Raw genomic sequence first — 27826 nt, 5'->3', positions numbered from 1 at the left:
CATAACTTCTGTGTGTCAGAACTTCCCACAGAAAAGGGCAAATCACAAATTGGAAGGCAGAGCCTGTTTGCAGCAAATTACATATGAAATGCTTTTACGTGTGCCAGAGGAAAATACTCAAATAGCAACGTTGACCAAAAACAATTGAAGAGACAATTCATGAAAGAAAAAGGGCCAGTGAACTTATGAAATCATATTTAGCCTCATTAGCAATCAAGGAAATGTACATTAAAATATCAGTTTCGCGTCTTAGATTGGCCAGACATTTTCAGTGATGTGCTTAGTGTCGCGAGTTCTCCCTCAGGGAGGTGGGTGGACTCATACCGGCCAGGGAAAATGCAATACTTTTTTTTGGTGATATGTTTCAAAACCTTACAATATTCATAACTTTTCACCCACTAATGTCGCTTTCTGAATGTGTAAGTATGCAGAAAGGAAAAATAAAACAGATAGAAGGAAATATGCCAGAATGGTGGCTCTCTCTGGGTAGTGGGCGATTTCAAAATCAAGATATTAAAGATTTTCAGTAACGAGTGTGTAATTTTCAGTCATGAGTTTGTATTGCTCTTATGATTAGAGGTAAAAAGCCTTAAAAAGGAAACGTGCGTAAAATACTTAGTACAAATAGCACACACAAATATTTTTTAAATTTAAATTTCCATACACTGTTCAACTAATTAATTTTACTAAGTAATTATTTGTGAAATTGGGCCTTGGGCTTAGCATACAAATTTATGAAAATTGGAATTTTGCCCCTATTCTCAGAGTTGTAATGCTTTTTTAATAGCTATTTTAAAAATGAAACTAAAATAAACTGTGCCAGAATTATCTTGGAAGTCAAAGTCTGGAGATATATATGTATATAATATATATATTATATATACATTATATATGTTATATATATATTATATATATAATGTATATATAATACATATATTTTTTTGCAGATACTTAGACTTTCATATTTAGTTAAATTGAATTTTAACCTAGTTTTGATACTTGTGGTTTTAGGAAGCTGAAATATGGTATTTTGTTGTTGTTGTTGTTGTTGTTGTTGTTATTTTACTTAGAGAGAGTAGGTACTGGGGGAGAGTGGCAGAGGGGGAGAGAGAGAGAGAGAGAGAGAGAATCTTAAGCCGGCTCCATACTCAGCACAGAGCCTGGCGCGGGGTTCTATCCCACGACCCTGGGATCATGACCTTAGGTGAAATCAAGAGTCGGACACTCAACTGAGTGAGTGACACTCAGACTGAGCCATCCAGGCACCCCTGAAATCTGGTACTTTAGGAATTTGATGGATTAAATACTTCTGTAAGGTGTTCCGTGAACCTAATCCCCATTTAGAATTTGATACGCCAGGGGAAAATGAACTGGAACTTCCAAACAACATTCATATGTTTGGAAAAAACCCTCTTGGATATATGAATTCTGATAAAATTGCATTTTATTTAAATGTTTATTTATTCATTTTGAGAGAGAGAGAGAGAGAGAGAGAGAGAGAGCATGTGCAGGGGAGGGACAGAGAGAGAGGGAGGAACAGAGAATCCTAAGTAGGCTCTTCTCTGTCAGACGTGGGGCTCAAACTCACCAACCATGAGATCGTGACCTGAGCTGAAATCAAGAGTCGGAGGCTGAACCAACTGAGACACCCAGGTGCCCTGATAAAACTGCATTTTAAAAATTATTTTGTACATATTTTTGAACTTCAAATCTCATGAAGAATTTTATAGAAATCTGCTAACCTGGGATGAAAAACGCCGTGAGAGAACACAGTCCTATTTGCATTGATATCTGTTGCCACAGTCCCGAAGGGATCAAAACGCCTGTTGAGTTCGCCTACCTGCCTGGCAGCTCGGGGAACTGGATGAAGGCTGCAAGGTTGGATTCGGGTCGTGTCCCCCAAGCAAGATACCGCACCCAGTGTGCAAAGTATGGGAACCCCTGAGCCCAGGGCAGGGGTGGACTGTTGAGAGAGAGGGAACCCGAGCTGATGCTCTCAGTAGTGGGGCACTCTCCCCAAACGCTGACTGTGCCCTGAAGCCTGAGTGGCTGCCTCAGCTCCAGCTTGGCCCAAGGACCCTGGCAGAAAATCTGATCTGACCTGACATGTGATGGGTACCAAGCCTCGGCCAAGAATGTGCTCTCCCGGAAAGGGCATTCATCACTCCTCCCATTAGACTTGAACATTTGAGGGCCTTCTGTGCCAGGAGGGATAAAATGAACAGATAAACTCCTCACGTACCAATCCAAGCCCGATTGATGGGAGTGTAGAGTAGCTCGAGGACCTAATGAATTGGCTTTAAATATGCAGATTCTTTGGGAACTGACTAGATCCCAGTCCCCAGCAAGCCTAGAGTGGCCGGTGAATTGTGAGGCATCCATTCGTTTGGGAAGCCAGGAAAATAACAAAGCCCTGAAGGCCTTTAGGAGAAGCAGTTAAAAGACATCTGATAAAAAATACGTTTTCAACTCTGCTCTTTGGTTGGAAAATCCCCTTACGAAGGGAAGTTTCTGTTTTTCTTCCTATAGCTTCAGAAAAAGAGATGGTTTACACATATTTTCTTATGTGCCGTGCTACTTTACCTGGAATAACGCTAAATATTCTTAGGTCTTCATTTTTAATCACAAAGTCATGTACTTTTTGATGCTATTGAAGGGGCCCAAATATATGCCCTCCTGTTTCTTTTTCTCTTCAACACCTTAAACCTTCCATCCTCTCCTTTGAATAATCACCGAAAATTCAGAACAGTGTCCTGGCCTAATTGAGTTTAATCCCAAGGTCTGTTTCTGATTGTCTTCCATTCTCGATCCCCAAATCTAAGATTAAAACAGAAATTCTGTGGCTGCAGGCAAATAAGATGAACAGTAGGACACATATAGGCAAATCCATTATATATTAATATATATATATATATTTATTATACATTATATAAAATATGTTATTTATATTTTCATCCTCTGTTCCTTGAGTTTATTTTCCTAGGAGATGAATGGTAGGCATTGAGGAGTCCACCTTTCAGACTCTTTGCCAGGAACAAGATTAAATTTCATAATGAATGTCAACTTTTCCATTTAAAAGCTCCCAAGCAACAGTTCTCTCATGACCATCTATGTCTGTCTGCTGCACTGGGATTTGGTTCCCTTTCGTCTTTATCCTATGCTGCTGCTGTATGGGAACTTTTATTTATTTTTTATCATCACGCCTTCCTCTATCTGCTCTCTCAACTTCATGTTCTCTCCCTTTATTTGGAAAGATCCTCTGTGAAGCGAATCCAGCTTCAAAGAAAACCAACCAAACCTACAGTCACCAAGGGTTGGTAATTTCTGCATTTGGTTGCAAGTCATTATTTTAGAGTCTCTCAGCTTTCAATATTTTTCTTCTCGTATGAAGATAATACTGAGAAACAGAACACATCAACTGTATGCTCCTTGATGTTTAATAATTTAAGATGATGAATCTTGTGAAACATTTCATTCCATCCAGGTGGAATGAGGCACAGTTTGCTTTTGACGGTTATACTGCCCACTACAGAGGGAATATGTCTAGGTATGTCCCTTTCAAGGTCACCCACTCGGCGCTGCTAATTTTAGCCGCCTCAGTGAGCGTCCCTAAGAAGTTTCTTTCCAAGCTGTCAGTTTCCAGGTGTGGCACATGAAAATACTTTCCCAGAGAGGCAAAGCAGTGACAGAATAATGCTTCTGCATTTTTTTAAATCTTCCGTCTTGGATTTGGACAAAATTCAGGAAAAGAAATGGCCACGCTACAGATTCTACTTTGGTATGTAACAGGAATGATTCTCAACAGTTTGGAAGGATTTATGGTATCTCTTCTACGGTTTTCTTCTGGTGTTCTTCTAATTCTCTTCTTACTACTATAATCAAAATAGGAAGGGAGAGAGAGAGAGAGAGAGAGAGAGAGAGAGTATGAGAGAGAGAGAGAGAGAGAGAGAGAGAGTATGAGAGAGAGAGAGAGAGAGAGAGAGAGAGGCGGGGGAGGACTGCTGTGGGAGGAGGGGGAGGAGGGTGGATCCTGCCTGTGGCTTCTGCGTTTTTCAGAGAACTTCAGACGACTGCAGTACTCGTTCTAAACAAACAACACAATGCCTCTTCTTTTCACCTTGGCTCCACCCCCTCCGCCCCGTCCGTCCACGGGTTTCCTATGTGTACTTCAAATGCCTGCTAATCTTGCCATGAGAGCTGCCGGTGTTACTCTCAAAAGACTTTATCCGGCAGCAAGATCCTGCCTTTTTAAGAGGCAAGCCACTAACCCTGAGGTCCTGCACAATCTTGCAGAACGCTGCTTGGTGTCCCGAGCCTCTGGGACAGCTCGTCTGGGTTTCATCAGCTCACTGGGGCTGCATTTCACCAGGCCCCTTTGCCAGGGCCTCCCCGGTGGCGTCAACAAGGGTCACACCTCCTGCAGAAACAGCCCTCAAGTTTCATCACAGTGATGCTAAAAAATATTCTCCAGCTTCAGCAATGACCTAGTTCATTCAAGGGCAGGGGGAAAAAAAAACGTCTTCTTCCAGAACTTCCCTGGGCACGGAATTTTCCCTCTTAGGAAGATAGGAGCTTTCCTGGAAACAGACCCAACTGTGCTTTGACCCGAACATCGAAAAGACCCTGAACCCCGTAACTCCTCCGAATCTCCCCAGTCCCAGGAGCAGGGACACCCAATCAATGCCTCCCACACAGCCTGGGGAGCCCACAGCCGAGCCAGCCCTCCTATCACGTCTCTTGGACAAAAAGTATTGAAAAGTAAGTATCTGGACTTTGGATTTTACATGAAGAATGGCTGTGCTTTAAATAAGTAGTCGTTGGCATTTTCTGCAATACGGAACAAAGCAGGTGTTTTCCTTACGAAATACAACAGGAGGAAACACGTCGGGGCTGTATGGCATATTTGGCTAGCCAGGGTTTTAAAGTGGCCAAATTATCGTCTGTAGTTTAGATCCATTCAAACCCTTTTGTAGAAATGATTATTTTTTATGCCCGTTAATTGTGGCCCGATAGCAACTGAAGTAGATTCTTTCACATCCTGGCTATCTCCACAATTAGAAAAATCAGACACACAGGATGATTCAAAGGAGTGGTCCGCCAAGGCTGTGCAAAGTAACATGAAAACCTGAGGTAATTACCCAGATGACTCAGGCCCCAGATCCTTCGGCCTGAAATATTTGAGCATTTTAGTCAGAAGTTATTTGTTTTGCTTGGACGGTATGAATGATTGAAAATCCCTACCTTCTGGGTAGACACAGCAGTATCTCGTCTGGCAAATGGCTGAAAAGCTATCAGGCATTTCAAAATGGCTGATGCAGACATTCACCGAATCATTCAAGAGATCTGCTTTCCTTTCCCTTTTCTTTTTCAAAATTGTGGTAAAAACACCTAACATGAGATCTACCCTCGCAATGAATTTTATTTTATATATATATATATATATATATATATATATATATATATATATGTACATATATATGTGTGTATATACATATGTATATGTGTATACATATATATGTACATATATGTGTATATACATATGTATATGTGTATACATATATATGTACATATATATGTGTATATACATATGTATATGTGTATACATATATATGTACAGATATATGTGTATATACATATGTATATGTGTATACATATATATGTACAGATATATGTGTATATACATATGTATATGTGTATACATATATATGTACATATATATGTGTATATACATATGTATATGTGTATACATATATATGTACAGATATATGTGTATATACATATGTATATGTGTATACACATATATCTATAAGTTATCGTCAGATTGGTTTCCATACAACACCCAGTGCTCAATGAATTTTAAAGTGTAGAGTACCGTATTTTTAACTATCGGCATGATGTTGTACTTGTTAAATAGATTCCTTAAAAATGTAAGGCAAAAGTCAATCAAAAAAAAAAAAGCCATCGATAAAATGGAACCACTGTTACGTTACATTTTGGTGAACACATCTAAACTTTAAAACCACTGATTAAGGGTGTCAGTTACAGACATCTGGCACTCATTTAAAAATAGATAAAAGCAAGAACAGCATTTAGTGCTACTTCTGCTCTGCTATTTCCCTGCCCCAACCTTTTCCTGATGTGAAGGTATCCTTCATTTTTGAAGCTTAACTAACCAGGAATGGTAAGAGAGGTTTATTTTTTAAATAGCATCCCAGCTAAGGGTAAACTGCATGAGCTTCACTGCCGTGAGGCTTTGGAGCCCAAATCCAGGATATTGTGAGTGACCTCCTGAATCGACAGGTTGACAAACCCTGTATCAACAAGCACCGATGGTCAATAACCACGTTCAGATCTTGGAAGTCAGGATTTCAAACAAACCGAAGCAAGTCTGCTGCCGATTGACACTGGCCTCTTGAAGTTTCTGCAAAACACTCAATCGCAATTTGGGGGAGACTCTTAGGTAGGGTGGAATTCATGCTTTTGTCAGCTGCAAGCTGCCCCCTTCCCCCCGCCCCAATCTAATTCATGTTTTAGCACCCCATGCACACCTACAGCATGGACATCAGCCTCCGTTAGAAGGGCGCAGCCAAACTGCTAATCTGGGCAGAGGAGTCAGATTTCCAATCAAATCCTGACTTTAGCACAGTTTTTCAGCCTGTCTGAGCTCCAAGGTTCTCATCTGTAAGACGAAGGTACCAGCATCCACTTTGACAGGAATGATGGGGATCACATGTAAATACACCTACGGTATCTGTCCTATCCTCGCTTCTCCCCAAAGGCCAGTTCTTGTCCTTGGTTAATTAAAAAGCTCCCCCTCTCTCCCTCTCTCTCTCTCTCTCTCTCGCTAAAACTTCTGAATGCTTTCATTATATAAACTATTAAAGTAGTGGAAGCTACATATTTTTGACATCAGTCCAATGATTATTTTTAGAAAATTTTTTAATGTTTATTTTTGAGAGAGAGAGAGAGAGAGAGAGAGAGAGAGAGAGAGAATGAGCGGGGGAGGGGCAGAGAGAGAGGGAGACACAAAATCCGAAGCCGGCTCCAGGCTCTGAGCTGTCAGCACAGAGCCGGACGCAGGGCTCGAACTCACACACCGCGAGATCATGACCTGAGCCGAAGTCAGACAGTCAAACGACTGAGCCATCCAGGCACCCCTACTTTTGTCTGAAAATAGTTGATGATGTATTTAGCATCTGAAAGGAGAGGTAGAGATTTATTAACGTCATCTGATACTTGTCAGTGTATACCAGTACCATATTTAAATGTGAGTTTTCATATCCCATAGGAATGGGACGTAGAGGTAAATCGAGGCACACAAAGTGGTGTCTGTGCTAATTATGAAAATAAAGGCGCAAGTCCAGTTTTCCTCAAAGATTCTAGTGGGGCCTTGCATCAATTCCCTTTCTGCTTGGACAGAGCCATTGTGGAGCGAGGGGATGTGAGAACATTCTGAAACGGACTAGCCTTGGGGGGCTGAGCAGAGACAGTAGCTGGGTAGGCATCTCAGGAGCCATGGCTGGAATTTCGTGGTCAGTGGTGAAAGTTCATAATGACCAGGGTGCTTCCTTGTTCTGAAGTGAGGGTGAGTCAAGCACAGAGGGACGGAGCATTCCAGAATCAGAAGCAGGCCTCGTGGGACAGTTCCAAAGAATTTTATCAACATCTTTATTATTGCACCTGTCTTTCCTGAGCTACGCCACAGCTTTTGCCCGGGCATATCAGAGAGGCTTGATAAATTCTTTGCTCGGGTTACTCACAGGCTCACAAGGAACCCTGTTATTCTGGGCTAAATTCTGCCAAAAAGGAAATCTAGAAATTCAGAAATATAAAGAAACTTGAGAGAAAGTAAGCATGACATCTTAGGGTTGGCAACAGGAAAGAATAAATACCCAACTTCCGTGAGAGAAGAGGGCATTTAAAAACGTTTAGAGCCCTCAATGAGGTTGCAGCCGAAATGCACCCTCCTGGCACTGACCAGGAGACTAGGGACATCAGGTTGAACAGACGGACACCGGTTGAAGGAGATGTCAGTTCTGGAGAGTTCGTTGCTGAATCCATAGCACTCTACCCCTTCCACGGCCATCGCTTCTATGGCCGCTCCCAGCACATCTGGGATGCACGATTCACCTTCATCTTCACTTGGACTTCAGTCCTGCTCTTGGATCACCAGGCTCTTTCGCTCCTCAGTCAGTAGTTTCAGATTTTTCCTCTAGTCCAGTGGTTCTCAAACTTTAAAGTGCAACAGAATTGAGAGAGCTTGTTAAAACGCAGGCTACTGGGTCCCACCCCCAGAGTTTCTGATGCAGAAGGTGCCAAGAATTTGCATTTTTGACAATTTGCATTCTGACAGGTGATGCTGATAAACTGTTGTTTTAGGCATTTCCTTGGCCTGTAACTCCTAAGGAGAACCTGTTTGCACCGTTCTTTTCAATCGCTAAACTTGCCTACTTCTCAAGAGGTGTGGGAGGCCCAGCCACAACATGCTAGAGCTGGGGAGAACACAAAAGATAAACCCATGAGTTGTCTTGCAGGCAGACATCTCAGGGTGCAGTGTGTCTGTGGGGGATACTGAGTGTGGGCAGGACACACGGACCTGCGTGGCCCATCATTTGGGTGGGTGCTGGTTTTTTTTCCAGCGGGGGCTCTCAGGGCAGTCTTCAAGGACAAGCTAGCACTTGAGCTGGGGTTTGAAATCTGGTGGGCGGTGAGCACATGAACCAGAGGGAAGGTGGTCTTTCTGTGTAAACAACAACAAAAAGCAAAACAAAACATGAAGGGCAGAAAGAGACAGGAGGGAACGGAGCTCAGAAATTCATTTGGTTATGCTAGGCGTCCCCGGAACTTTCTTGGCGAAGCATTCTTTGGTGAAGCCGTCTAATCTTAAATCCTTCCCTTCTGCCTGTATGACACAGAGATCTGGAATGGAGGGCCCGTGGTAGGGCTTTCAGGCACCATGGGCCAGGGAGGGGAAGGTATGGATGCTTCGGTAGGCTTTCTAGAAGGAGCAATCAAAAACTCAAACTCGCTTAAACAACAGCAACGGTGGGGACTTACTGCTCACACAACTGAAAAGTCCAGAGTCTGGTCAGGACCTTGGTGCCGGTTCTCCGCATTTCTGGACGCTCTGCTCTTCTCTGTGCTTTGGTTTCAACCTCAGGCTGCCTTCCCCACGGTCTCAAATGGTACTTAGCCTCCCCTGGGGTCGGTGTTCTTTTTCCTGTTTACAGGACAGCGAGGGACCTAAGCTTTGCACTGATTGGATCAGCCCTGAGCGACTTTCTAGAGGGAGCTGCGTGCTGATTGGCTTAGACTTAGGTTAACAGACCAATCACCGAGCAAGAGCGCTTGATGGCTTTGGACCAGTCAGAGCCCAGGAAGCAGGAAGGGCGAGAGCACCTCATCCCCAGCATTGAGTGGTGGGAGAGGCGTGGGGGAAATGCATCTAAGAGGACAAGGCAAATGGCCAGTTGGGGGCGGTACTCCTTCCCTCCAAGGCGCACTTTACTAAACACAATTAGATAATGGATGATAAAAAATATTCTTCAGAAATCAAGGCAAGTGGAGGCGAACCCACAAAGTTTTCTCCTAAGACCTTCTGACCGGCTGGGGGAAGGCTGGTGGATGATGGTGGCCGAGGTGACCCTGGCACTCGGCCCAGCACCCTTTCCCTGTCCCAGGCAGGGAGGACACGGAAGGGAAGATAACTTTTCCCAAGTGCTCCCCTATCTGCCTGAAATTCCACAGCCCTTGGTCCAATTTGAAATAGACATTCTTTCCAAAGAGGGACATGGGGGGCCTGGGAGAAAGCAGGGGACAAGAGGAGGAGGGCCCAGAGAGAGAGTTTCTTCAGCACACAGTGAGAACTCTGATGACACATGCCTGGATGGGACACAGCCTTCAGCCCACCGCATTTAACTTCAAACCAAAGTGACGTTAACCAGTTAATCCAAGGCTAATCCCCGGCAGTCAGTCTCATTAACTCCACTATCGTGCTCTGTATGTTGATAGCATCATGATCTTTGCTTTCTTCTCCGTCTTTCCCTTGAGGGAGGACAAGGATGAGCTTGGCAGAGGGATGTATCCTTTCAACATAGTAAACTGAAAATCAGAGTCAAGAACCATGGACTCTGGCACTAACAAGCTGGGTGACCTTGGAAAAGTCGCTTAAGCTGCCTGTTTCAGGGGCACTTTTCAACTGTAAAATCAGGGAGGTACTCAACTCTCTCACATGTTTCATTTAACCTTGAGCCCTTTTTTTTTTCCCCACCCTTCCTTAAAGAATTGGAAACCGTCACAGATTTTATTTTACTTATTTATTTCTAAATGTTTATTTATTTATTTTGAGAGAGAGAGAGAGAGAGAGAGAGAGAGCAGGGGAGGGGCTGAGAGAGGGAGACAGAGAATCCCAAGTGCTGACAGTGCAGAGCCTGACATGGGGCTTGAGCTCATGAGCTGTGAGATCATGACCTGAGCAGAAGTCAAGAGTTCCATGCTTAACCAACTGGGCGACCCAGCTGCCTCAAAACTGTCACGGATTTTAAATAGCGGAGGAGAGGACTACCAGTGGAAAGACTCTATTCTACCTTAAAAAAACAAAAACAGGAAAAAACAAACAAACAAAAAACCTTCAAGCAACTCCTGAGAACAGAGCCAGAAGCAGCCACAGCCCTGCGTTCACAATAGATAGGTGCCAGGCACACTCTCAGGCACACGGAGTTACTCACAAGTAACTCTGTAACAAGTAAGAGTTACTCGCTTAAAAGTTAAGCTGTGTTTGTTTATTAGGTAACTTATATAAATTTAAAATATCCAAAAGGCTATGTAGAGACAATCACTGTCCTTAACAGCCCCCACCCACACTTCCTTAGATACTGGGGTCTCCTGGCCGCAACCAAGTTACCAGTTTCCTGTGTGTTTTTAGAATTATTATGTGTATAAATAAGCATATTAGAATATTCTTCTTGCTTATACAAGTGATAGCATACTCTATGCCCTCTTCTAGATTTTATTTTACTTAACGTATCTTGAAGATTATTTCGTATCAATGCATACAGAACTGCCTTGTTAATTTTTCATGCCCACTGCTGTTCAAAAGAGAAAATTCCGTTCTAAACTGTAACCGTATTCTTACTGATGGCCGTTTTGGTTACTTCCAATCTCTTGCTGGCACAAGTAACGAATGCTGCAGTAAACACAGTATGTGCTTATGAAATGTTTGTCTCCTCCATGCCTCTCTTTTAAAAATTAACTTTATGGGGGCGCCTGGGTGGCTCAGTTGGTTAGGCGTCCGACTTCAGCTCAGGTCATGATCTCGCAGTTTGTGAGTTCAAGCCCCGCGTCGGGCTCTGTACTGACAGCTCAGAGCCTGGAGCCTGCTTCAGATTCTGTGTCTCTCTCTCTCTCTGTCCCTCCTCTGCTCACGCTCTATGTCTCTCTGTCTCTCAATAATAAATAAATGTTGAAGAAAAAAAAATTAAATATTAACTTTATGGAGGCATGTAATGCATGTTGTATAATTCACCTTTTCTGAGTGTTCGATTCAGTGATTTTTTAATAAATGTATCAAGTTGTACAACGATCGCCATAGATCAGTTTTAGAACGTTTTCGTCACCCCAAAAAGATCCCTCGTGCGCATTTATGGTTGATTCACATTTTCCCCACTGCCTCCGTCTCCAGCAACCACCTACTTTTGGTCTCTATAGCTTCTTTGGGACATCTCGTATAACTGGAACCATACAATGTGTGGTCTCACGTGTCTGTCTTCTTTCACTGGAATGTTTCTGAGGTTCATCTATATCGTACCACGGATCCACGCTTCTTTGTATTGTTCCACCGTATTCTACGGTATGGCTATACCACATTGCCTATGTAGGCACTAGTTGGACATTTAGGTTATTTCCAATGGACATTTAGGTTATTTCCAACTTTAGGTTATTATGAATAATCCTGTTAAGAACATTTGTGTGCAAGTCTTTGTGCAGATACGTGTTTTCGTTTCTCTTGGGGAGACACCCGGGAATGGACCTTCCGGGGCTCTTGGTAAATTCCTGTTTAACTTTTCCAGAAACTGCCAAACTGTCTTCCAAAGTGTCCGTACTGTTTCACATTCCCACCAGCCATGCTTGACGGTTTTCTCCATATCCGGGCCCACACTTGGCTGCCTGTTTTATTATAGTCATTCCAGTGGCTGTGAAAGGCTATCTCATTATGGTTTTAATCTGAATTTCCATAATGACTAAGGATATTGAGCATCTTTTCACGGGCTTATTTTTTTGCCCCTGTTTCTCACATATAACCCTAAAATCACACCCAAGTAAGAACACAGTGCTTGAGTTCCAACAGCCATGTTACTTGCAGGCAGTGAGGAATTAAGTGTGTTACATCAACGCTTTAAAGTTACCTTAAGCTTTCGGGTCATTATCTGTGAAATGGGAAAGAACACCTATGCTGGTAGCTTTGCTGTAAGGATTAAATGTGACAATGTCTCTGAAGTGTCCAGCCTGGGGGCTGATACACAGAAAGTACCCAAAACATATTCATTGTCTTTCTCCCTGCCTGGCTTGCCCCCTCCCCACCCACCTCCCCCAAATCCCCAGAATCCATCTTTGGGCTGCGTACTCTGCCCTAACTACCACGGGCCAGTAGGCGCGGCACCCAGATCTGTAGTAACTCAGACGGCAAATGCGGGAACCCAGTTGCCATTGGATTAGGCTGGGTGATCGGAACTAATCCCTCCTGTCCCCAGTGAGAACTCACTGTGACAGCTGGCTTTCCTGCTGGCTCCCAAGGAACCGGTTACCCACTATCTGCGTGTGGGCTGAGAGCGCCTCCCTGACCCCTTGGCAACAGCCTTTCTGTGGACAGCAGCCACACCACCGGCTATCTGTACGGGGCAGATTAGCCAAAATAAAACTTGGCGTCAGTCAAGGGCTTTAAACACTCAAAGCACTCTCCCGTAACCTCTTGCCTGGTTCTCTACTTTGAGAGGAAGGTATTTCGGTAATTTTACTGATGTTAGGCCCAAGTCTCCCGATAGCAGCTAACACTTGTAGAGTTCTTACTATGCCATTTAGAGGAGCTTTATCCATAGTCCCTTAATTTTCCTACCAACGAAATGAAGTAGAGACTGCTCTCATCCTAGTTTTACGGATGAAGGAACTTAGAGCAGAAGTAAGCTAGTAAGCGGCAGGGCTCAGATTTGAACCCGGGAACCCGGTCCTTCATCGCCACATCCTTCTACTCTTCTGTGAGAGGCCCTGCCCATTTTGGAGTATCTATCAAAACATAATATGTGCATGTTCTTTTATCCAGCAATTCCATTTCTTGGTATTTAGTCTCGACAACTGCTGAGGTGCCCAAGGAAGCATTTAGCAGGGTGCAGATTCTTTGGGACACACTTGGAAGTCTAAAAAACTCTAGCCTAGCTATGTGTCATCAGTACAAGAACACACTGATGAAGCACACTTATTTCCGCGCTGTGCAATACTGATGTCACTGAGCAGTTTTTAAAAAATGATGCAGCCCTTTATGGATTGGACTGACATTGGAAGATTGCCAAAGCTTATCACTAAGATAAGCCAGCTGCCTGGGAATACACCCAATTCAATGCCGCGCATGCAACAAAATGGTGTATATATTTAGATGACTATATACGTACGTGGATATAAATTATATATATTTATATATGTAAGTGTTATATATATTATTAAAATATATTTGTATATAAAGATAATAGAGATATAAAGATCTATTTAAAGTTTATGTATTTATTTTGAGAGAGAGGGAGAGGGAGGGCAGAGAGAGAGGGAGAGAGAGAATCCCAAGCAGGCTCCGTGCCATGAGCACGAAGCCAGATGTGGGGCTCAACCCCATGAACCGTGAGATGGTGACCTGAGTCAAGATCAAGAGTTGGACGCTCAACCGACTGAGCCACCCTGACACCCCTATATATACATTCAGATGACTACACACAGACCTGGACAGAAAGATGCCTGAAAGCCTAGCAAACACTTCCTCCTGAGAAAGTACTGAGATGAGGGCCAGTGCAAGTGGGAGACTTTGCTTTTATATGTATTTTTGCAAATAGGGACGAATGCATTTAGAATGTGTGTAATTAAAGGTAAACCGATTTCTTTTAAAAAAGGAGGCGACCACAGCTGAAAAACAAAATAAAGTCATGCACATCTTGTGTTCTTTCCAGTTAACATGTTACCTCCCCAAGGTGTCTGTGAATGCCACTGCAGCCCCCCCACCCCCCCACTAATATCAGTAATTCGATATTGGTTGCCCACGTCTAGCTGAGAATGAGAAATCGGTCTTCAAGTGTTCTAACCTTCAGAGGAGCCATGAAACCTGAACCACGGCCTGACTTAACTGTCCTCTCCCTTGTCGTCAGCACAGCCCTGGCTGGGACACCGTGGCGGCTGAACCGTCTCTGTGGGTCACATAGCACGGTTGTCAGTGTTGTCACCTGTGGGACTTCACCGTCAGGAAGCAGTCACCTGGAGAGGCGTCGCAGATGACACATAAGGTCCCCGGTGTCACCCCAATTCTTGTGGAGCAGTTTTGTCCTTTCTTCCCTTTCTGTCCGTGGCAGTGGACCCTGGGAAGGGGAGGGGCCATGTAAATTACTCTCACAGGTGAATGGTCTACCAGGAGAAATTTTTAGACATTAATTGGTATATCGCTTTTTTTTTTTTTTTTTTTATTTACTTGAGAGACAGAGCATGAATGGGGGAGGGTCAGAGAGAGGGAGACACAGAATCTGAAACAGGCTCCAGGCTCTGAGCTGTCAGCACAGAGCCCAACGCGGGGCTTGAACTCACGGACCGCGAGATCATGACCTGAGCCGAAGTCGGCGGCTCAACCGACTGAGCCACCCAGGCGCCCCTGGTATATCGCTTTAAAAAAAAATTACTGTGGTAACCCACAGCAGAAAAGGAAACTGAGGAAACCAAGTGACGTCTTTCCTTAAAGCCTTCTGATTACCACCTTGAAAATGAGTTATGTAGCACATTCTCCCTATGCCATTTATGTAGTTCTCTGCTTTTACAGATGAAGAACTTTGACCAGGTAAGTGGCAGAGCTAGATGTAGATTCGTCCCTGGCAAGTGACAAAGCCTGCATTTGATCCTCAGTCCTGTGATGCTTCCCGGTCAGGAGAATTCTCCAGCCCCCAGAGCCCTTCTCTTGCTACCCTCCCAATTGTCTGAGTAAGCGTCCTGGGAATGTGGAGAGCCCAGGGAGTCCTCCTTCTGCCCCGACAGCTGCTCCTAAGAAGGGCTGCAGAATGACGTAAGGAGGACTGAATCCCGACCCACTCCACAACACGGATGTGTTGGAAACGTGTGCTAAGACAAAGAAGCCAGCCACAAGGGACCGCATAGCATTTGATCCTGTTTATTGGGAAATGTCCAGGATAGGCAGATCCACAGGGACGGAAAGTGGATTAGTGGTGGTTGCTTGGGGCTCTGTGTGTGTTTGGGCGGGGGGGTGGGGAGGGATGGGAAGACAAGGACTTGAAAGCCAAGGAGAATGGGATTCTTTCTGGAGAAATGAGAATGTTCTAACATTGATTGTGGTGATGGTCGCACAACTCTGAACACGCTGAAAGCCGTTGGACTGCACGCCGTGAGTGGGTGGATTCTACGGCGTGTGAATTACACTTCATTAAAGCTGTTTGAAAACAAAGCGTTGCAGAGCCATCAGCCTCGCTGCCGGTCAGTTGAGCTAGTGGGTTCCACTGAAGCCACATTTTTTTTTTTTTTTTTTGAAATAATTAGCAAGCACTACATTTTGTGCCAGGTGCTGTTCTAAGTACTTTACAGGCAGTAGTAACTCATTTCATCTTTATAACAACCTATGAAGTATACAAAACTGTTTTGCCTCCGTTTTACAGATGAGGAAACTGAGGCACAGAGAGGCTGGGACACACTTGCTGCCGATGCTAGTAAGGAGTGCAGCCAGAATGTAAACCCAGGTACCTGACTCTAGAGCCCTTAACGCCGGATGCTGTGTTGCCACTCAAAAATGATAAGTGGGGTGGGGGTGGGGGCCTGGGTGGCTTAGTCGGTTAAGCGTCCAACTCTTGATTTCATCTCAGGTCCTGATCTCACGTTTGTGAGATCGAGCCCCGCGTTGGGCTCTGCGCTGACAGTGCGGAGTCTGCTTGGGATTCTTTCTGCCTCTCTCCCGCTCACACATGTGTGCAAACGCGGACACGCTCTCTCAAAACAAATACATAAACTTAAAAAAAAAAACCAACCAGTAGATGAGGTCACAAATACAACTTGCATTTCCAGTTGTGAAATAACCATAAAAAATTTAAATTGGATTTAGATTCTGTTCTTTTTGCCCATGCCTATGTTTTAGCCCTAAAATTGTTCAATAATCCTGAGAAGCATCAACTTTTTATCTCAAGTCAAATCTACAGCTCTAGCTCCCATCACCTGCTCAGACGTCTGAAAGGGACGAGCAAATACACTGGCTTTGACCGAAACGCTGCTTCTTTCCGTGTGTTTGCAGAGCGGGGGGAGGGGCAGCATTTCCTCAGCAGTGAAAGGACCGCAAGTTGCCATTCATTTCCTTGGTTTTCTGAGCACCGTGCCCTCGTCTGGCTTAGTCATCTCTTCCTACGGGGATTCAGCGGCGCTCGCCAAGTCTTCTGTAAACATTGCCATCCTTGTGCAAGGTGGCTGCCGTGGAAGTTGTCCCCTGGAGTTATTTGCTTTTGATATTTCTTTCAGCCTTGCTGAGAGCAGTTTTTCCATTAGGCATTTCTGTGACTTCTAAGTAAATAATAACGCACGTCAGCTCTGGCCTTTTTATACCTGTTGGAGCAATCACGTAACGTCTAAATGTACGTATCATGTAATCTGTGTCTATTTGCCATCTTGCAGATGAAGTTTCTTTCTGTTCTGTGCGACTAACTTACCATCTAGACCAAGAGGGACTTAGGATGGTTTTATGGGACACCTGTTAACCAGGGACCCGATGGGGTCCAAATTGCACAACTGTGTTTAAAACGTCCTATAACCAAAAAGCGCTGGAAATGCAATCCAAGACTTTTTTTTTTTAATGCTTATTTAGTTTTGGGAGAGAGAGAGAGAGAGAGAACAAGTGGGAGAGGGGCAGAGAGAGAGAGAGAGGGAGACAAAGAATCCAAAACAGCTCCAGGCTCTGAGCTGTCAGCACGGAGCCCCACGCGGGGCTTGAACCCACAAACTGTGAGATCACCACCTGAGCTGAAGTCGGACGCTCAACCAACTGAGCCACCCAGGTGCCCTGCGATTCAAGTCTTTATTAAAGAATGTCGAGAGGATTAGGGGAGCCTGGGTGGCTCAGTCGGTTGAGCGTCCGACTTTAGCTCAGGTCATGAACTCGTGATTTGTGAGTTCGAGTCCCGCGTGGGGCCCTGTGCTGATAGCTCAGAGCCTGCTTTGGATTCTGTGTCTCCCTCTCTCTCTGTTCCTCCCCTGCTCATGCTCTGTCTCTCTCTCTCAAAAATAAATAAAGACTAAGAAAAAACCAAAAATGTCGAGAGGATCCAATTAACAATCATAGCGTCTCTTTCTCGGTCTCCCCCGCATAACCCCGCGGCTTTTCAGACTTCTCTCCCAGCCCTTGTGCTGTGTTGCAGACCCAAGCGGTTGTCTTCCTTGTTGATGCAAAGATACTTCTTCAGCTTTACCACTCTTTCTGCTCGTTACATGCATCAGCGGACCCTCAGGTCAGAGCAGAGTTGCTTCCTGTGCACTCCTCGTGAGAAAAGGAAGGAGGTGTGTTCTCCTAAATCAATTATTTCTACCCTGCTATTCAGAAAGCTTGGGTGCGTCACATAGGGGCAATTTGGGAATGCTTTTTTGTTTCCAAGAACTACACTTATTCTAGACAGAACACCTTGAGATTAAGGAAATGCTGTGAGAACATCAGGGGTTGCAGGAAAGGCCTCAAAGGGAAGGAAGGGCTGGCAGAATGTTCCAAGGGCCGCGTCTACCAGGCAGGGCCAGCCTTGAGGTTCCACAATGTGTGCCCCACACGGGGCCCCATGCCCAGAAGGCTCCCAGCGCTCAGGGTGGCGCTCTGTTGTTCCCATCTCGAATATCTGAATCCTTTTTGCACAAGCAACTCATTTTCAGCTTGAACCAGGTCCTACCAAATCGGAGAGTTGGTTCCAAACGGTTAAGAAGCTGTTCCACCCATATCGAGAAGGGTTTCCCCTTCTACGAGACAGTTGTGGCCATTTAGATCCAGCCTTTTCCGCCAAGAGCTTAGCTCGCGTCTGCTATAGGACCCTCAGCATCCCCAGAATCACCATTTGCAGGTCTAAGTGCCTCCTCCCTGTCCGTGCTAAATGTATCGGATGGTGGTAGGAGCCTTCCTCCTCCTGAGCTTCGTGGCATGTGAGAACAGCTCACCAAGCGAAGGGGAAGTGGGAGCTTCCTATTTGGATAGAGCGAAATGTTACTATTTCCAAGCATGGGGCTCTCCAAAGAGTGCTTTTGACAGAGTGGTGCCAGCACGGTACATGGAGGGTAGAGTGGAAAGGGCCCTCTGGGTTCAGACAGACCTGTGTTCTTAAGGCTGCCGTGCATCTGTGTGGGTTGTGCACTGCACAGCTCCGGGGACGGTATCAGCCTGCACAGCCATGAAGGGCGCCCCAGGGCAGCAGCCACTTGAGCTGTGTGATCCTGAGCAAGTTGTTGAATCTCTCTGAGCGTCAGCTTTCTCATCCTTAAGATGCAGGAGGTGTTAATAACCACTCAGGCAATTTAGAAGAGGTGAAATGAGATTGCATACGTGGTGACCAGTCAAGTGTTAAATGCCTGCTTGTATCAATGAATACATACATGCTAGCTCACTCACTGCCCTCCTGGGGGCGCTCGTCCGGTGCTCCAAGGAGCACTGCTTGCCCAATTTCAAAAGACCACCCCCCAGGAGATTCATTTGCATTTAACTAAGGCCTCTTTTTCGGAGGCGAGTGTGCCTACGCACTTCTTATGTCCCATGAAGAGACTTTGAGGACAGAAAGAAAGATGAGAGAGACGTGACACTGGCTGTGGGCTCAAGCAGCTCTCGCTCGGGGTGGGCTCCCGCTGCCTTGCAATCCACCAGGATTAGTGGTTCCCCGCTGGGGCTGCCCTCCCCAGGGACGCTGGAAATGTCTGCGGACACTCTGGATTGTCGTGACTCGGGGGAGGGGTGCTGGTGGCACCCGGTGGGTCGAAGCCAGGGGTGCCGATGCTACGATGCACAGGGCGGACCCCACAACCAGACATCCGGTCCAAGGGCCAGCAGCGCCGCAGGTGACAAGGCCCACCCGAGGACTTCCCATCTGCCCACCAGCCCAAGTGCCAGTGCCCCGCCTCCGACGAGCCAGGGCGTGCTCCTTCTGTCCCTAAGGGCCACTAACGAAACTCCCAGGACAGTCAGAGGAGCCCCAGAACAAATGTTGATGTCAGGGATTTGTGTTTTTCAGATTCACGAGGCTCGTAAGGATGACAGACTCAGGAGGGCCCCAGAGGCACACTCTTTGTTTTCTATCTACGTTGCTTTCCCAGAAGGTTCCTGAGAAGTCAGACGCCGTGCTTCGCTGCATGATATCTGGTAACCACCAGTGGCTCATTCTCCTCTGAGATCTCCCTGCGGGCCCGGGTTTGTGGCTCACAGAGGCATTATTAAAAATCATTTGTGAAAATGGCCTGGGAAGTCTGTTCTGAGTAACCAGTTGAACAACTAAATCCTCTATGATTCCCTGCCCCCCCCCCCGCCCCCCCCCGAAGGATTTCTTTGAGTGACTTCCTGGATATAGCCTAGTGATCTTTTTCACTTCGCATTGTGGTTCTGGGTTAGGCGACTCCCGCCCTGGTTATTTTTTCAGAGAATCCATTCTTAATTTCCTGTGTACATAGGAATGTCGTGAGTAACTTTCCTTCAGTCGATTTATTGGAACCTTCTTGATCACTCTTTCCTTGATATCCCCCAAACCAGCTACATACATCTCCCACTGCCCGCCTTCGTCGGGCATGCTGGTCAGCAGTGAAGAGGTAAAAACCAAGGCAGGGGGTGCCCAACGGAGGAGGAGCAGGGGGCTGGGATTCTCCCTGGACTGGAGAATAAACAACCCAGACCTGACCCCAAATTGGTGCCCCCGGTGGTAAGAAGGATTTCTTATTAAACGAAAATAATAGAAGCAAAATAATTGGGTCAGGAAGTGGTACCTTGTACCTTGTGGATTGTTTCCTTTTTTGGACTGTGTCTCTACCTTCGAAAACATAGAGGCACCAGTGGTCTTTCCGGAGGGCGCACAGAAAACTCTTCTCCCCTGAGATCCCTTTTTCTAGATGGGGAGAGGAAAAGAGCCAGCTTCTGAAATGGCCGTGCTTCCTTAGCTGAAGTCATAACAAAATCTCATCTCTGGTCTGGGTGCTGGGGTGTCCACCTGTGAGTGAGTTCAGCCTCTTCGAGGCCAGAGCCAAGCCCCCATCTTTCTTGGCATTTGTCCACAGCCATTCAAATAGAGGGACGCACACACGTCCACCACTGAACCTCCATGCCGTGGCCCCCATGTGTCCTCAGGAAGCCCCAGCGTTTGGACGTACCCTAAACTTGGCTACCGGTCCCCACACACAATGACGAAACATTCTGGAGGTGGCTCTCCATGTGTGACCTGCAGGTAGGCTTAAAAAAACAAGGGTAGGATTTTTGGGCAAGGTTTCCAGCAAGTGGAGGGAGAAAAGAGAACCACCCACAAAGGTACAAGATACCACTTCCCTGTGTGAGTCTCATTTCTGGCTGATTATTCAGATCTATACTGCACAAGAGGAAAAAACCAGTCAGCCGCTAAGAAACTGGGGGCATCAACCAGCCCTGATCGGTCTGAATGAAAAAAATTGGAGTCCAAGAGATTCGAATGAGTGTCCCGGGCCCAGCTCATGCACACTTTATGTACCTTCTTTAAAAAAAAAAGGAGTCCAGGATATACAAAAAAGGAGGAAGGAGAGGATTCCTGAGAACGCCGACTGAGAGGGGGACAAAAGGCTAAGAACAGGCAGAAATGAATTGTAATCCCCAACCTCCTTGGTGGTTTCTCAGGGAAGCTCATTTTTGGTGCTTTAGTCACTTGCCTGGAAGGGACTCAGCCAAACCACTGGGGAAGAAGGGTGTATCCTTGCACGTGGGTCTGTCTGCTCCTAGTTCCGGGGACCAAGTAGTCAGGCGGGCGCTACCTGAAGGGGGAGGCCAGGAGGATCACCCACATTCGTGGCGCTGGCACAGAGGTAGCCTAGCTGGGAGACGCCCCATCAGACAAGACACAGGGAGGGAGGCAGGGGCTCTGAGCACCGTCAGGACGGGTCCATGGTGCAGGGCCCAGAAACACGTGGGGTTCTTCTCTTCGTGGTGTCTGGGGCTGCTCACCAAAAATCCTGTGGTAAGTCAGACAGAGACAGAGAAGGATGGATCTAGAACAGTGTTTTGTTTCCCAATACTGGGCTTTCCTCCTGTAGACAGGGCACATTTGGGTACGTTTTCAGTGTTACGGAGGCTAGGGGGGAAGCTCATTGGGACACACTGGAAAGCTTCCTTCGCGGTCACAGGGGTAAAAAATCCCAAGGGGTGAATGGAATTCCTGGGGGTTTCACCAGATTAGTCCATCAGATCTGGTTACCGATCACAAGCGCAGGAGGAAGCCCTCCTGAGGGAGAAAGCGTAGGGCAGTTTCTGTGACGACACCAGTCAGGTATGCACAGGAGCGGCCCGGAAATCATACACGCCTCATGAGGGGACTAATCCACTAATGTGCTAATTCACTTTGTTCTTCCCTCTTCTGTGCCATGGCATACGCTCAGCTCTGAGCGCCGCTTAAGGATACTCCTCCACAGGTACAGTGACTTCCGTGCAAATAGGACATGAACATTTCAACGGTTTTATTCAATTCTTCGAGTAAAGAGGGAACCAGAAAGTAGGAACATTAGAGGAATTAGGTATTTATAGGCAGTTTAATAAGGGAATGTTAGGATAAGATTGCTGGACTAGGTAAAACACCGGTTAATGTCCTGTAGGGCGGTAAACCAAGACTTACGGGGTTATCTTTTCTGCCAGGCAGGGATTATTTACGTCTCTGTTGGATAAAAATCTACAAGTTTGTATGCAACTTCACTGAATCTGGGAGTGTAACCATCTTTTAAGTTTATTTATTTATTTTGAGGGAGGCAGAGACGGCGTGAGCAGGGGAAGGGCAGAGAGAGAGGGAGAGAGAGAGAATCCCAAGCAGGCTGCGCCCTGTCAGTGCAGAGCCTGACGCGGGGCTCGAACCCACAAAACCGGGAGATCATGACCTGAGCAGAAACTGAGAGTCAGATGCTTAACCGACTGAGCCACCCAGGTGCCCCAAACTGGGAATTTTAATCAGTAGTAATCATCAAATTGAACGATGTATATTCCCCTAGGTGATTCTTAGGTGGACCTTTGTCCCCATAGGACACGGAAAGAAGATATTATCCACATTTTTTCCTCATATCCAAGTTTTAGATAGTTTTTCTTTTTAAAAAAATGTTTATTCATTTTGAGAGAGAGAGAGAGAGAGAGAGAGACAATGGGGGAGGGGCAGATAGAGAGGGAGAGAGGGAATCCCATGCAGGTTGCACGCTGCCAGCACAGAGCCCGACTCGGGGCTCGAACTCACAAACCGGGAGATCATGACCTGAACTGAAATCGAAGAGTTGGACACTTAACCGACTGAGCTACCCAGGCGCCCCTAGATGATTTTTCTTAATAGCTCCTTAGGGTTAGGGACAGCATTTCATTTTGTAGGCCTCATCCACACCCCTGCACAGGATCATCTCAGGTACATAGCTTGCTCAATAGTGCTTATCGGACGATGCATTTGAATCAATGAGAGAGATTTTCCAGTTCCCCAACTGACATAGTTCAGCATGTCCATCCCTATGGCTCATTACTCACTCCTGTTCATTGCTTTATGATTTTCTTTTCTCAAAATGCTTACTGCAAGAGGAATATTCTTCTGTTGTCATTATCAGGTCAGCCCAAGCCAGAGGTGACTTGGTATAAGAATGGCCGAGCCATAGAGGAGTGTGGCATTGTTTCCAGTTATGAATTCTTCCAGAATCAGTATATTCACCTGTTACATCTCTATCGGTAAGTAGACGTGCCTCTGTGGACAGTTTACAAAGGTCCCTGCATTGGGTCATGTGCTGGTTGTACCGGGTAATGTCAAAAGATTGGCTCCCCTTTGCTTTTTTGCATCCTAACATTAGATGCCACGAGCACGCATCAGGCAAGGCGTCCAGCTGAGCTCCTCTAATTGGCTTCTTTGATGGAATTACAACTTTACCTAGAACTTTATTCGAGGTGGTCCAGCCATTTTCATTCACCGAAAGAGCTTTTCATTTAATCTTATTCCCTCTGGAAAGTCAAGAAACGCAACATGGTTTTGGCAGTCATTCAGTCTCTCTTGCGTAGCAATGGAAGGAAGAAGGAGGGGCTGCCCATGAACCCATAGCCCATTGGTGATGGACGGAAGGCTGAAAACCATGCCTTCTGGCTTTATTGTAGGAAGTCGTATGGTCTAGCGTAGTGGTTTCTATTCTTTTTTGTTTCCCCAAGAACTATTCGGATGAAATCGGGAAGCCCCATGTGTGAGGCAGAGAAAATGAGAACTGCTTTGGTTGAGGGTGGGTGGAGAGTCTTTGCTCTTGGTCCCCAGTTGTTGCTGAATTGGTCACAGTGTTCCTTATGGGGACTGTGAAGAGTCCAAGGTCTGCAGAGTGTGGTATGAACATGACTGGGAGGCATGCGCATGTGCTGATAGACTTGGGTTTGAATTCTGACTCTACTGTTTTCCGTCCGTGTGACCTTAGCCAGTTATTTAACCTCTCCCAAACTAAAATTTGTTGATCTGCAAAATGAAAGGAGTGCTGAGACAATTAAATGATTTTATGCTCGTCAAGTTCTTGCTGTGTAGTAGTTATTCAATAAACACTTGCCTCCTTATCTTCGTATCCACTCTTTGGTTTCAAAGTATTCCCAGAGATCACTTTATCACGTTGGAAATCCTTGACTCAGCTGTCTTACAGAATACTAAACTGGTATTCAAGATGCTCGTTTATTCATCTACCATGTAATTCTTTTTTTTTTTTAATTTTTTTTTAACGTTTATTTATTTTTGAGACAGAGAGAGACAGAGCATGAACGGGGGAGGGTCAGAGAGAGGGAGACACAGAATCCGAAACAGGCTCCGGGCTCCGAGCTGTCAGCACAGAGCCCGATGCGGGGCTTGAACTCACAGACTGCAAGATCATGACCTAAGCTGAAGTTGGATGCTTAACTGACTGAGCCACCCAGGCGCCCGGCAAACTTTTTCTATAAAGGGCCAGGTAGTAAATATTGTAGGCTTTGAAGGCCAGATCGTCTCTCTCACAGATACTCAGCTCTGCCATCATAGTATAAAAGCAGCCACAGACAATATGGGGTTTTTTTTGCGGGGTGGGGGGAGGGGCATGGCTGTGTTCCAATAAAACTTTAATTACAGGAACAAGTAGGGGGCCAGATTTGGTCTGTGGGCCATAGTTTGCCACTCCCTGCTCTAAATGGTAAGATCCTTGAGTATGTACATGCTACCTACTTCTTTGTATGTTTTCCACTCTTGCCTTTGTTCCCCTGAACATTCAAGCCGTATTTCTTGATTGATTAATTTTAGTCTCGCACTAAGCTAAAATATTATACCCACTTTTTTAGCCAGAAGAGAGGCTTAATGAGTATTCTTTTACTTATGGAATGCCATTTAAGAATTGTGGTTTGTGGGGCGCCTGGGTGGCGCAGTCGGTTAAGCGTCCGACTTCAGCCAGGTCACGATCTCGCGGTCCGTGAGTTCGAGCCCCGCATCAGGCTCTGGGCTGACGGCTCGGAGCCTGGAGCCTGTTTCCGATTCTGTGTCTCCCTCTCTCTCTGCCCCTCCCCCGTTCATGCTCTGTCTCTCTCTGTCCCAAAAATAAATAAAAAACGTTGAAAAAAAAAAAAATTAAAAAAAAAAAAAAAAAGAATTGTGGTTTGTTATTTGCTATTTCTACAGGACCAGGAATGTAGGGAAAACCAGTGTTTGTAGGGTAAGGGAGTTAAGGGATGGAGGGATGAGAAGGCCAAGATGACACCCCGGGGCAGGCGGGCTGGTTAAAATGGGAAGAGAAATTTAGGAAGAGAACTTGAGCCGTGGACGGGGCAGGGAGTCCTCATTCTCTTCGCAGAAGTCCAGCGGGGCTGGAACAAATCAAGACTTGAGATGACGGAATGTATTCTTTCCAAACTCGTATTCTGCCATTTGGAAAAGTAACCCACCAACTGGGAGAAGCATTCGGTCCTGGTATAAGGAATTTTAGTGGGGCCATGCACTAACAGATGTGGTTGCATTTTTGTGTTTAGTAGTAAATGGGCTTTGAACGTTCTAACTTTTTACAGCAGTTCGGGGCCATAGCTGCCCATTAACCTGACCTAGGGAATTTTTAAAACCCCCTAATGCTTGGCCTTCAACTTTGACTAACGCAGTCTGGACCCCAGATGATTCCAATGTAATTGCCCAGGATGAAAAATTCCTTACATCCTAAAACATTCACCTGCAAAGCAGTTTGACTTCTATCAGTATGTTAAATGCGGGTTAGGAAAATGAATGTTATTTTGTGCAAATGCCCTTCAAAGATTTAAAGTGGCTTGTTAGTTATAATACTGGTGTCAAATTTGCTTGCCATTATGAGGTCACCAGAAGCCACCAGATTAACTCATAGTTCCCCAAAGGAAAGTACTTTTTAAACATCTACCTGAGTTTAGTCTTTGGGTCATTAAATCTGCACTCTTAGGTACTGAAAAGCTCTTGTTCCTGTGTTTCCCACGTTTTTGTGTTTGTTTGTTTTCTGGGATGGTAAACCCGATCTGCATTTCTGCTTTGTGGCCAGGAGCTAATTAATCGGCCTCCTGATCTTCCCCCTTTCCTCAACCGGGCAAGAGTGCCTCTGGGTCCTCCCGTGTTCTCCTCTCATACCCCTCTAATCTTGTAACACCGTGTACTTTGGACAAGTGAGAACACTTGGAGGAAATTGATCAGTGCCGTTGTGACCTCTACGTACCACAGGTCAAGTGTGCTTGGCAGGCAGGGGAATGGAAAGCGGGGGGAAAGCACTCCAGGGCACAGAGACATCAATAACAGCATGATTGGCCCTGTACCATGAAAACGTTTTTTGGTTTTTTTGTCTTTCCAAAAGACGTGGGGGTGGGGAGGAAATGCAAATGGATGTTTTCTACCTCAGAGAAGGCAAGTTGGAAGGAGTGCGTATACAAAAGAGGAATTGTGGTCTCTCAGGAGCACGGTTCAAAGAAAGACAGGTGAACAACAGATAAAAATCTGTCCAGGAACCAAACCCACACCTAGGGCGAGACACTCCTCTCCACAGCAAGGAGGCCTCTCCATGGTCATGATCACGTCCCGCTGTGCTGAGAGAGCACAGATTACCAGAGAGGCAGGAGGGAGGGTGGGTGGACTGGGCAGGAAAGCGTGGATGGGGGGGGGGGCTGCCCTCCTCAGCTCACCCCTACAGATGACCTGGTGGTGGGGACGATGGCCAGGAGAACTGCACAGTCACCATGAGCCAATCTGCTCATGATGTGTATGGGTTCAATAGCGTCCCCCCCTCGTCCCCACCCCACCCCCCCTCCCCCCTGCAAATTCATGTTCACCTGGAACGTCAGAATGTGACCTTATTTGGAAATAAGATGTGTTTAGCTGTAGTCATTGGAATTAAGGTGAGATCACCATGGATTAACGTGGGGTTTAATTCCATGACTGGTATTCTTATAAAAAGGAGAAAACAGACACAGACAGAGGGGAAATAGCTGTGGGAAGACAGGCAGAGACCACAGTGATTCGGCCGCGAGCCAGGAAATGTGAGGACTGCCCACTGCCACCGCCACGGCCACCAGAAGCTTAGGAGGGGGCGAGGAGAATCTTCCTTAGAGCCTTCAGAGGGAGCATGGCCTTGCCCGCACCTTGATTTTGGACTTCCAGGCTCCAGAACTGTGAAACAATAAATTTTTGTTGTTTTTCTTTTTTCTTTCTATCTTTCTTTTTTTTTTTTTTTTGCTACCTCTCCGTGGTAATATGTTATGACAGCTCTGGGAAGCGAATACATAGTTATCTGAGCATTCTTTAAAAAAAAAAAAAGTGCTGCCATTTGCCGACCTTGACTTCTGTGATAATGTAGCCCTGGCTCCCAAAATACCAGCTGAGTTCACCTGGGCGGCCTGGGAGGCAAGGGGGCAAGGAGGCAAGGAAGATTTTTCCAATTATGCCTCAAACTGGTTATCGATTATTCGAGATTTTGATGGAAAAATCGATATGAAGGTTTCCCGGGTCACTTGTGTTTTACCCCCAGGGGACATTTGGCAATGCGTGGAGCTATTTTTGACTGTCACAGCTGGAAGGGGTGCTACTGAGTAGAGGTTAAGGATGCTGCTAAACGTTGGACATTGCTACGTTGCTAAACGTTGCCCTCCCCACCACAAAGGACTCGGCCCCTCTCCCACTGTGGTTCTCCAGGCCCACTGGCCCCTTCCCTGCAGGGGACAGCACAGCACTCAGATGCCCGGGAGCTTCGGGGACAAAGCCCTGACTCCTGAAAACAGCTGCTCTTTTCTGGAGTAGGTCACTCTCTCCCTGCTGTTTCCACCCCAGAGGAACTTTCCCAGAGGCCTTCTTTGAGGCCGCGGTCAGCACTAACGCAATGTTGTTTCCCTGTCCATTATGCTTTCATTTGGCTT

At 45.9% G+C, this 27826-nt stretch overlaps 1 protein-coding gene and 1 long non-coding RNA gene across 8 annotated transcripts in view; one reads left to right on the top strand and one right to left on the bottom strand.

The window, feature by feature from the left end:
- Positions 1-3510: 3510 nt before the first annotated feature.
- Positions 3511-27826, top strand: part of ALPK2 (alpha kinase 2) — a 115874-nt gene continuing 91558 nt past the window's right edge. Inside the window, exons 1-5 of one of the 7 annotated variants that reach the window (XM_078435196.2) lie at positions 3511-3778; positions 15903-15983; positions 17688-17781; positions 19482-19609; positions 23044-23161. In XM_078435196.2, coding sequence (XP_078291322.2) covers positions 3694-3778; positions 15903-15983; positions 17688-17781; positions 19482-19609; positions 23044-23161 — 506 coding nt within the window. In that variant the 5' untranslated portion in view covers positions 3511-3693. Of the gene's footprint in view, positions 3779-3982; positions 4759-14935; positions 15077-15902; positions 15984-17687; positions 17782-19481; positions 19610-23043; positions 23162-27826 lie in introns of those variants that run through there. The other 6 variants (XM_078435188.2, XM_078435195.2, XM_078435190.2 and 3 more) reach the window with 6 other exon arrangements.
- On the bottom strand, positions 7198-11655 carry LOC132666036 (uncharacterized). Its single transcript, XR_009604423.3, has 2 exons — positions 9058-11655; positions 7198-8232 (listed from the first exon to the last, which is right to left on the bottom strand). It is a non-coding gene; the product is annotated as an uncharacterized LOC132666036 (long non-coding RNA).

This window comes from Panthera onca, chromosome D3, assembly GCF_046562875.1.
Source record: "Panthera onca isolate mPanOnc1 chromosome D3, mPanOnc1 haplotype 2, whole genome shotgun sequence".
NCBI classification, from domain to species: domain Eukaryota; kingdom Metazoa; phylum Chordata; class Mammalia; order Carnivora; family Felidae; genus Panthera; species Panthera onca.
This window is presented reverse-complemented; position numbering and strand designations above follow the sequence as displayed.